General features: G+C 47.9%; 1 protein-coding gene across 1 annotated transcript in view; it reads right to left on the reverse strand.

Moving 5' to 3' along the window:
- The window catches only part of LARS1 (leucyl-tRNA synthetase 1), a 232,182-nt gene extending 225,165 nt beyond the window's left edge, over window positions 1-7,017 (reverse strand). The window contains exon 1 of the mRNA XM_086931659.1: window positions 6,872-7,017. Coding sequence (XP_086787785.1) covers window positions 6,872-6,877 — 6 coding nt within the window. The 5' untranslated portion in view covers window positions 6,878-7,017. The remainder of the gene's footprint in view (window positions 1-6,871) is intronic.
- Between the last annotated feature and the right edge of the window lie 4,746 nt (window positions 7,018-11,763).

The following is an 11,763-nucleotide window of genomic DNA, read 5'->3' on the forward strand; positions in this document are numbered from 1 at the left end:
ATGATATGGTGATCAAAAAAAGTGCAAAACACACAAGATGGTGGACGGAATGTTGCACAATGGCAAAACATTCACCACCAGTCACAGATCTGGGTCTAATCCAACATCCAACATCTACAGACCCCCAGGACCACGCACACAATTCAGCGAAGACATCGCCGACTTAATCAGCCCGCACGCCCTCCTCTCCACTGACTACATCCTCCTCTGGGACCTCAACTTCCACCTGGAGAACAACAACGACCTCAACACCACCACCCTGCTGGACAACCTCGCCAACCTCGGTCTCAAGCAGCTGGTGACCACCCCCACCCACTACACCGGACACACACTCGACCCTGTGTTCTCATCCAGCAAGGACATCACCTTCAGCCACGCCACCGGACTCCACTGGACGGACCACAGCTGCATCCACTTCAGCTTCAGAAGGACCACGATCCACCACCACCAACAACAGGTGGCACGCAGAAGCTGGAACAAGATTACAGCCGACCAGCTCACAAACTCCCTGAGCATGAACCCTCCCACCAGCGCAACTAACCCGAGCCAGGCGGCCACCAACCTCACGAAGTGGATCAGCAACTGCGCAGACGACCTCACTCCTCTGAAGACCCCGCCTAGCAGACCCGGCAGCAAGAAAGCCCCATGGTTCACCGACGAACTCAAGAGCTCCAAGAAGAACTGCCGAGCACTCGAGAAAGCCTGGTGCAGAGACCCAACACCGAACAACATGACTGCCCTCAGGTTTGCCACCCGAAAACACCACCAACTGATCCACGCCACCAAGAAAACTGCATTCAAGGAACGACTGGACAACAACGCACACAACAGCAAGGAACTCTTCAACATCGTCAAAGAGCTCTCCAACCCCAACGCCGGAAACAACAACATCACCCCTTCGCAAGACCTCTGCAACTCCCTGGCCTCCTACTTCCACAACAAGATCGCGGACATACACAACAGCTTCAGCACTCAACCGATGCACGCCACGACTGAACCACCGCCCCCCACCACCACCCTCCGCGCCTGTTCCCCGATCAGCACCGAAGACACCATCCGCACGATGAACTCCATCCACTCCGGATCTCCGACCGACCCCTGCCCTCATCACGTCTTCAACAAGGCCGACGCTGCCATCGCACCCCACCAGCGGGACATCATCAACACCTCCTTCAACACTGCTACCTTCCCGAATAGCTGGAAGCACGCCGAACTCAGCGCTCTACTAAAGAAGCCATCAGCCGACCCCACCGACCTCAAGAACTACCGCCCCGTCTCGCTGCTCCCGTTTCCTGCAAAAGTCATCGAGAAGACCATCAACAAGCAGCTGGCCGCCTTCCTCGAGACGAACGGATCCCTCGACCTCTCGCAGTCTGGCTTCCGGGCCAACCAAAGCACCGAGACCGCCCTGATCGCAGCCACCGATGACATCCGAGCCCTGCTCGACAACGGAGAAACAGCGGCCTTCATCCTCCTAGACCTCTCCGCGGCCTTCGACACTGTCTGCCACCGTACCCTAGTGCGGCGCCTCAGCAACGTCGGAATCCAGGAGAAGGCACTGGAATGGATCATCTCGTTCCTTGCCGGAAGGACACAGAGTCCGCCTCCTCCCGTTCAGATCAGAAGCCACCGAAGTCATCTGCGGCGTTCCCCAAGGCTCCTCGCTCAGCCCAACCCTCTTCAACGTCTACATGAGCCCCCTCGCAGCCATTGCACACTAACACAACCTCAACATCATCTCCTACGCCGACGACACCCAGCTGATCCTCTCCCTCACCAACGACCCCGCCACCGCCAGAGCCAACCTACACGAAGGGATGACAGACGTAGCCAAGTGGACGATGAACAGCCGTCTGAAACTGAATTCGATTTAGAAAAGGGGGTGGTGATGAACAGAGTGTCTGAGTTAAACAGACCACTCTTACCCAGTCCAAAGATCAGGGCTTGATCCATCACCGTTATTTATCTCACTGCCCCATCCCAGCTCAGAACCTGGCTATATGCAAATCAGTCTGTCCCTGGCCCAGTGCATCATGGGAACAGGGCAGACTAAACTACCAAGCCAATTCTTCACCAGAAAGGAGACAAGCTACCGTTACTTGTTGTAAATATTTTTGTCCAACCTAAGCGTGGAAGGGTATTCTCAGATGTGAGACCCTTGCTCATTGCACCATCAGGATTCAAGCAAACCGGGCCGAAGACGGCTGTAATGCCAGAAACCGGTCCCCGGGAGCTTGTTTCCTTCCCAGTGTAAGAATTGGCTTTTGTAGTTTGGTTTGCCCTGTTCCCATCATGCACTGGGACAGGAACAGACTAATTTGCATACAGCCAGGTTCTGAAACTGGGATGGTGCAGTGAGCTAAAAAACGGTGTTGGATCTAGCCCTGATCTCTTGACTGGGTGAGAGCTTTCTGCTTAATTCAGAGACTCTGTCCCTCACCAGCCCTTGTTGTAAATATTTTTGTCCACCCTAAGCGTGGAAGGGTATTCTCAGATGTGAGACCCTTGCTCATTGCACCATCAGGATTCAAGCAAACCGGGCCGAAGACGGCTGTAATGCCAGAAACCGGTCCCCGGGAGCTTGTTTCCTTCCCAGTGTAAGAATTGGCTTTTGTAGTTTGGTTTGCCCTGTTCCCATCATGCACTGGGACAGGAACAGACTAATTTGCATACAGCCAGGTTCTGAAACTGGGATGGTGCAGTGAGCTAAAAAACGGTGTTGGATCTAGCCCTGATCTCTTGACTGGGTGAGAGCTTTCTGCTTAATTCAGAGACTCTGTCCCTCACCACCCCTTGTTGTAAATATTTTTGTCCACCCTAAGCGTGGAAGGGTATTCTCAGATGTGAGACCCTTGCTCATTGCACCATCAGGATTCAAGCAAACCGGGCCAAAGACGGCTGTAATGCCAGAAACCGGTCCCCGGGAGCTTGTTTCCTTCCCAGTGTAAGAATTGGCTTTTGTAGTTTGGTTTGCCCTGTTCCCATCATGCACTGGGACAGGAACAGACTAATTTGCATACAGCCAGGTTCTGAAACTGGGATGGTGCAGTGAGCTAAAAAACGGTGTTGGATCTAGCCCTGATCTCTTGACTGGGTGAGAGCTTTCTGCTTAATTCAGAGACTCTGTCCCTCACCACCCCTTGTTGAAACTGAATTCGGACAAGACGGAAGTCCTCATCCTGGGATCTTCACCCTCCGCCTGGGACAACTCCTGGTGGCCCCCCGCCCTGGGCAATGCACCCAAACCAACAGACCACGCACGCAACCTGGGCTTCATCCTGGACTCCTCCCTCTCCATGACCAGACAAGTCAACGCCGTCTCCTCGTCGTGCTTCAACATCCTGCGCATGCTACGCAAGATCTTCCGGTGGATCCCCACCGAGACCAGGAAGACGGTCACCCAGGCCCTCGTCACCAGCCGTCTGGACTACGGTAACTCCCTCTACGCCGGAACCACTGCCAAACTCCAGAAGAGACTCCAGCGGATTCAGAACGCCTCTGCACGACTCATCCTGGACATCCCCCAACGCAACCACATCTCCGGACACCTGAGAGATCTGCACTGGCTCCCGGTCAACAAGAGAATCACCTTCCGTCTCCTCACCCACGCACACAAAGCCCTACACAACCAAGGCCCAGGATACCTCAAAAGCCGCCTCAACTTCTACGCCCCCACACGCCAGCTTCGATCGACCGGCCACGCCCTCGCCTCCGTCCCCCGCATCCGAAGAGCCACCGCAGGAGGAAGGTCCTTCTCCTACCTGGCCGCCAAGACTTGGAACTCCCTCCCGACCCACCTCCGCCTGACCCAGGACCACCTTGCCTTCAGGAAGCAGCTCAAGACCTGGCTGTTCGAGCAGTAGCGGACCACCCCTCCCCTAGCGCCTTGAGACCCTCTGGGTGAGTAGTGCGCTATATAAATGCTTTGATTGATTGATTGATTGAACATTATTTTGCTCACCAAGCCCCCCCAGTTCAGACATGGCCATATGCAAATCAGTCTTGACCCTGTGCCTCATGGGAACTGTCCAGACCGAACTGCCAAGCCATGTCTTCCCTGGACCCGAATCAAGCATCCTAGGACCGGTATCTGGCTATCAGCCGTCTTCAGCCAGGATAGCTTGACTCCAGTGGCGTAGTGAGCACGGGACCCACGTCTGGGCATACCCTTCCCACATAGGGCAAACAGCAAAACACACAAGATGATGGACGGAATGTTGCACAATGGCAAAACATTCAACCCCAGTCACAGATCTGGGTTTAATCCAACATTATTTTGCTCACCAAGCCACCCCAGTTCAGACATGGCCATATGCAAATCAGTCTTAAACCTGTATTCAACCCAGATCTGTAACTGGGGGAGAATGTTTTGCCATTGTGCAACATTCCGTCCATCATCTTGTGTGTTTTGCTGTTCACCCTATGTGGGAAGGGTATGCCTAGACGTGGGTCCCGTGCTCACTAAGCCACTGGAGTCAAGCTATCCTGGCTGAAGATGGCTGATAGCCAGAAACCGGTCTTAGTATGCTTGATTCCGGTCCAAGGAAGACATGGCTTGGCAGTTCGGGCTGGACTGTTCCCATGAGGCACATGGTCAAGACTGATTTGCATATGGCCATGTCTGAACTGGGGTGGCTTGGTGAGCAAAATAACGATGGATTCAACCCAGATCTGTGACTGGGGGTTAATGTTTTGCCATTGTGCAACATTCCGTCCATCATCTTGTGTTTTGCTGATCAAAAAAAGTGTGCCTTTTGGACTGGGTTATGAATCTACAACCTGCCAATTAAAAATTTGTATCGGTGGCACTCTTGCTGGCTAAAAGAAGAATAGCGCTCCATTGGGGTGCTAGTATAAATCAAACCACAAAGAACTGGGTGCTAGATATGACGTACTTTAGAACTCAATTGAAACACTATGCTTTAGCGCTACCATGTGCCTTGGGGCCTAAAGAAATTTGGAGGCCTTTAACAACGTACCTTCTTACAGCCCCAGAAGGGCCATAGTCAAATAAGACTTTACAAAATTGGTACAGTGCTATGTATTAAGTCACATGCTGTACCTTTGGAATGTTAATGTGGATGTATTTCTTACACGAAGAGAGCATTGGTGAGCGTACTGTTGTTGTTCTGTGTTGTTTTTTTTATACATTGAAGAAAATACTATAAATAAAATATTACCAAAAAAAACCAACTTTATTTAAATCAGTGAGTGTCTCAATTACTCCCATTCTCCCCTTAATATAAATTTACTCTATATTTTCTCCCTCGTAAAAGTAATTGATGCCCTATTCTTGCACATCTATCTTTCTAAAGTTCCTTCTACTCCATGCCCAACAGATTCTTTCCTCTTCATCTTGGTCTTTTCATTATTTCGTTTGGCAGATACTTCCACTTGTCTCTTGCACTTTGCCACCAACTCTTTCACGCACGAACATTTACTTTACCTTGTAAACAGTGCATTTTCTTTCCCTTTGGCGCTGTCAATATTTCTAAAGCTGTGTAGCTCCTGTACACTTCTCCATAGCTACATAATTAAAATTGGCATATTTGTGACTGTACCTCGGCGAGCTCTGAAGAGAGTGTCTCAAATACTTTCTTGTATTTTAGCGATCAGGGTTACCACTTTCTTGCCAGTCATTCAATATATTTGTTTTTGTTCGCCCGGTTGTTTTCGCCTCCTTTTCTGCTTGTAAAGGTAAGGGCATGAATATAGCACCTGGTAGGGACCTGCTTCACTTACTTTTTTTAATTACTACCTTAAAGCCCTATTGAATCCTCCCTTCCCACATCCAAGTTTGGCATCTGGACCCACTTCTTTCGTTTTGAAGACCAGCACAACTGACGCACACCGCCAGAGTCCCCCACCCCCCTAAATTTTCTTTTGGCCACAAAATTCTGGTAGCTGTATAGGTGCATTGATACATTATAGTAAATGTTAATGTAATGTGCTGCCACTATATCGTACCAGTCATCTCTTCTTAAGTCATCTTCACCTTGGAACCATTTAACAATACCACTGCTTAAGAACTAATGCGCCACCCTGATGCAATGTAAACATCAATTCTGGCCAAGGATTCAGATTACACATAGTTTAGGGTCTGCAGTAGGGTGGCGAGCATGTTGTAGTGCAGCTGACAAGACTGTACTATGATTAGCCTATCCCCAATTCTTACTGTACGTCCGTAAGGATAAGGTCAGTGTGACTAACAGATCTGCCAGAACTGGGGGACATTGATGCAGGAGTACAAACAGAGATATGCTGGACACACTACACTAACTGTAACAACCCATGACAGACTCACACAGACATGTATGTAAACAAATCGAAAAGTCGATAGGGTAATTCCGTCGCAGAAAGGGGCGACATAGTTCTCAAATTACATACACGAGGAAAGAGGATGCCTTGGAGTACAAAAAGGGATTTAGGGGCCACTTATCAACGTCTACATGCCATTGCTTTCTTAGCAATGCGGTTTAATTTGACAAGATAGCGCATTCTTGACTTCCTTTGCTACATCAAACAATTTGCACTAAAATATCTATGTTCACGATTTTAACAGAAAAGCAAGGGGCTGGGAACACTGTGGCTTGCCATCAATATGAGAAAGCAGAGACAAACGTTTTGTGATTGCAAAAGTGTACGTCTGCCTCAAACAGAAGGGGCTGGCATGCATTCTGTCGTCTTTAGTGTATAGTGTGTTAAGAGTACAGTGACTGAGGTTAGTGTCACAGCTCATCCATTCCTAGTAGTGTCCTCCGACAGATAGCATCAGCAGCAACTACTAGGCAGAACAATCCTCCTTGTCATGCGAGGAGATGCAAGACCAGCTCTTTGAGTCGAGTACACGCGCGCTCACGTTTGCACTCACCGCCATGGTGAAGCAGATCCTCCAGTCTGCACACTTCGCACACACGGGAGAGACAGCTGCCGGTCTGGACAGCGACAGGAGCCGTAAAGGAAGTGATGAATCTCCCACATGCTGCAATACCCGGCCTGAACAGTTAAGGCACACATCAGGAGGGCGGCCATGTTGGAGCAACGACGTGTGCCTTCCTTTTTCTAATTTAGTGAGTAAACTATAAGAAAAAAATCTGCAGAAATGTATGTTTTATATAGTGTTTATGTCCCGACATAACCCCATCGTTAATATTCACTTAAATTATCTATTTGTGAACGATTGTCCTAGAGTAGATGTACTTCATTTGTTACCATTAAAAATGTGAAACTCCTATTGTAGTTATGTACATGTTAGAACACTAGCTGTTAAAAACAGATTTTGGCTCGTGTTTGCCATTGATAAGGTGAAAACATGACAACTTCAAAATGGCCGCCAAATTTCCCACGGCTTCCGTCTTTTTGTCCCTTTTCTTTTTCAGTTCGGATTAAATAAATCTGCTGTCTTGGAATGGAGAGTTTTATATTTAAATCCATCGCGAGAAGAGAGAGCGTATGATGCACTCATATAGCAGGGAATTATTGCACGCCTTACTTTTGTAATACAGTCCAGAAAACTTCAGTCCAGACCTTTTGGATTTAAATGGAGCGAACTACACACATTTTCAGCTTGAGGTATTTAATAAATCCTTTAAAAAAGTTACTGACATCCACTTAAACGCACACACTAACAGAAAAAATATGGTTTGAGTCATTTTTTTAGTAATTTTTTATATTATATTATGGCAGGGTTAAATTGCTTACCAATCCCGCCCCTTATTCAGTGCAATGGATGTGATCGATATGATCAGTTCAACCTTTCTAATCTGTTTTTTGAATGTGTATAACTAAAAAGGTACTTAATGGGTATGTGTATGCCATAATAATGAATCGCTGGCTAAATAAGCTAGGTCTCGTTCTAGCTGCATACTAACATATGACAAATGTCACAAAAAGGGAAGTGGGATTGTCCCAAAAATTGCAGGTAGTTGAGAGGTGCGAATTTCAATGAAATGTAGATTTTACTAGTTGTTATGACGGAAAGTCTTAATTTTTATTAAAGATACAGAGGCAAGTAATATGCTTTTCTTATCTTGCTTTTATTATACAGCAACCAAGATAAGTGAAAAAACTACAGTTCCCAGGGTCCCAGGTAAACAGACTGGCCAATGGGAACACAGAAAAAACGAGACCTGACAACCAATCATTAGCTAACAGACAATATAACGTCACATCTGATTGCGGAGCTTCCTCTTTTCGCTGATGAGCAGATCAGATAAAGTCAGAAAACAGTGGAACAATTGCCAAAACAATAGAGAGGGACAAAGTCCAGGAACAAACCTCTTGAGCCAAAACCATCCAGGAGAAACAAACAGCAGGATTCACAGAAGACGACTTCAAACAGGAAGGAGAGGTGATCCGAAGAGATGAAGACCATATTTGTTGGTGAACAGGATCATTACGAAGATGCAGGCGGCAGGGCCGGATTCGCTGAAGGGAGGGAGAACACAAATTAGTAGTGAAGAGGTGGGATAATACTCGCCTCTGTGTCTTTAATAAAATTAAGACTTTCCGTCATAACAACTAGGAAAATCTACATATTTTGGCAAGACCAGAGGCTCCTATTATACGTGTTTAAAGCATATCAACCACTAAAGAAGCCACAGTATTAAGCGGTTTGCAATAAAACCTACGAAATACATTGTCATTAGTCCAGTCAGCTGATCTCAGAATGTCCTCGAGGCGGGAGCCTGCCCAAAAGGCTTTAGAAGCCATGGCTCCCCTAGTGGAATGAGTTCCGAAAACGGAGACATCAATGCCCGCAAAGGACATAACCCAACGCACCCAACGGGCAAGGGTGGTGGAGGAGACAGGAAGGTGAGGCAGAGGCGTAACACAGGCCCCCGCAGCCCATGCGGTGCGGGGGCCCCTAGCTCCAAGGGGCCCCCTCGGCACTGAGCTCTGGCTGGAAGAGCTCCTTGATTGAGCCCGGAGGGGGCCCCCCTAAGTACCGTGCAGAGAGGCCCCCTCACTTTTCGTTACGCCAGTGAGGTGGGGTTTACGGAAAGAAATGAGGAGTTGGGAATGAGAGGGTGCTCTGAGATCAGAAGTCCTTTGTTCATAAACTTTTAAACTTTGGCCTACATATAACTTAGGATGAGAGTGAAAATAAGGGTAAAACACAGAATTCAAGTTTGTTTAAGTTCATCTATGAATCTGGAACACAACACCTGTAGGAGAAAACTGACGAGAAGAAATATCCAAAGCTTTAATGTCAAAGACACGTTTAATGGAAACTAGGCACAAAAGCATAGTAAGTTTAGCAGATAAAATTTTTAGAGAAAGTGCAGCATTAAATGGCCAGTCAGAAGACAACTTGAGAACTTTAGAAACATCCCATAAATACGAATACTTAGCTAATGGAGGTTTGGAACAACAAACTCCTTTCAGAAGGCGACAGATCAAAGGGTGAGCGCCTACTGGCTTGCCGTTGATGGGAGAATGGTTGAGGGAAATAGCAGACCTGTTCAAGTTAACTGTTCTGTAGGACTTACCTTCACTAGTTTCAGAGGCCAAGAAATTGACCACAAAATTCAGAGGGGCTGAAAGGGGATCTATATGCCTTTCCAGATACCAGCTTGCCCAAAGAGACCATGTGGATATGTAAGCTTTAGAGGTCCCAGGGGCCCAGGCTTTGCTGATAAAGAGAGAAGCCTCTTGTGAAATGAGGATGTCAGGAGGGAGAGGCCGTAAACTTTCCAGGCAGACAGAACCAGGGAGTTGTTCAGAATGAGACTGTGTTGTAGTCCCAGGGGATTCAGGAGCAAGTCTTCGCATGCCAGGAGAAGAACCGGAAAATCTACTGTCATTTCCAACAGAGATGGGAACCAAATCTGAGATTGCCAAAATGGGACTACCAGAACCAGGGATGTCGACTGACGATGCACCTGGGAAATGACTCTGCTGATCATGAGGAAAGGAGGAAATGCATAGTTGACATGGAGAAACCAATCCTCAATGAAAGCGTCTGTGGCTAAGGCTGAAGGATCTGGACGCCAGCTGTAGAAGCGGGGAGTGTTGAGACGGGAAGCAAAGAGGTCTTTATAAAAAGGACCCCATTTTTGAGAAAGGGGTAGGAAAACGGATGGAAGAAGTTTCCATTCGCTGGAATCTCGAAGATATCGAGAATGCCAATCTGCCACAGAATTGAGATCTCCCGGAAGATACTCCGCCTTCAAGGAAAGCTGATTTGACAGGCAATACTCCCTAAGGCTCTTTGCTAACTCTGCCAGGGGTTTGGATTTGGTACCTCCGAGATGGTTGATATAGCGGACCGCAGAAACATTGTCCATGGGAAGAAGGATGGAACACCGAACTCTGTTCTTTGAAAGGCTTTGTATTGCAAAGGATCCTGCAAGCATCTCTAAACAATTGATGTGCAATTTCGACTCCTCGCGAGACCATGTACCGCCAGTCGATATTGGACCACAGCGGGCGCCCCAAACCCGACAGGCTGGCATCTGTTTCTAACACTAGATCTCGGGTCGAAGCAAAGATAGTTCGCCAGTTCCACGCATCTAAATGGGCGATCCACCATTGAAGTTCATCGTGTGATTCTTGGTCCAAAACAATAAGGTCGGCGTAGGCCAAGATCCCAGTGCACATTCTCGACCAGAAGGAGCTGTTTGTCTGCATTCATGATCAGAATGTGGTCCAAATAGATTCTGAGGGTTCGCAGAAAGGCTACTACCGGTTTTAAGAGTTTCGTAAATCACCACAGTGCTGAGGAAAGGCCGAAAGGGAGAGAGGTGAAGCGGTAGGTCACGCCCGACTACTGGAATTGGAGAAACTTGGAATGAGAAGGGTGAATGGGAACAGTGAGATAAGCGTCCTGTAAGTCCAATCGTACCATCCAGTCGTTTGGACAAAGGGTATCCCTTAAGTGAAGAATAATCTCCATCTTGAAGTGGGGGTACACCACAAACTGGTTGAACCATTTCAGATTGATCACTGGACGCAGCTTTTTGTTCTTTTTCTGAACAAGAAAGATGGAACTTAGAAAACCTGTAGGATCGAAAAGAGCGATTTGAATGGCCTGTTTCTGGAGAAGGGTCTGGATCTCAGATGAGATCAGAAGAGCCATGTTGTTTGAAAATAACCGGGGGAGAGGGGAACATAGTCTGGGAAGGCGTTGAATAGAGCTCTATAAGATAGCCTTGAACAGTATTTAGAACCCAAGGATCTGTGCTGATAGTTTGCCATTTTGATAGAAACCGTTTTAAACGTCCTCCCACAGGGGGAGGGGATGAAAGACATACCTTGTTGGATGTTGTTGCGATAGTTCTTCTGGCCTCGACCTTGGAATCCTCTACCCCGCTGCGGGTAGAATTGAGGCTTGTATTCTTGAGTGGAGTTGTTGAAGGACCCTCTGGAGCCTTGGTTGTTGTAGGGACGGCCGGAAGAGCGCCCCCTGCCTCTGCCGGCCCGTCCAAAAACCCGGGATGAAAAAAACTTTTTTATAGATTGTTGTGCTTTGTCTAAGGACGCGAAAGTGGACATAAACCTGCTGAGGTCCCTAACTAGATTTTCTCCAAAGAGAAGACCATTACCTTTATTGCCTGGATCCTAGGGAGCCAAATTGGCCAGTTTGGGATCTAACTTAATAAGAAAGCCTTTACGGCATTCATGCGTAATGGCGGCATTGGCGTTTCCAAGCAAACAAAAGGCTCGTTGGATCCACATGGAGAGGTTCTCAGCTGACAGTTCGGAGCCATCTCGACGAGCAGCCTCAGCCATGTGAAAGATGCGCGCCAAAGGACCCACAAC

This window comes from Lissotriton vulgaris, chromosome 7 (assembly GCF_964263255.1).
Source record: "Lissotriton vulgaris chromosome 7, aLisVul1.2, whole genome shotgun sequence".
NCBI classification, from domain to species: Eukaryota; Metazoa; Chordata; class Amphibia; order Caudata; family Salamandridae; genus Lissotriton; species Lissotriton vulgaris.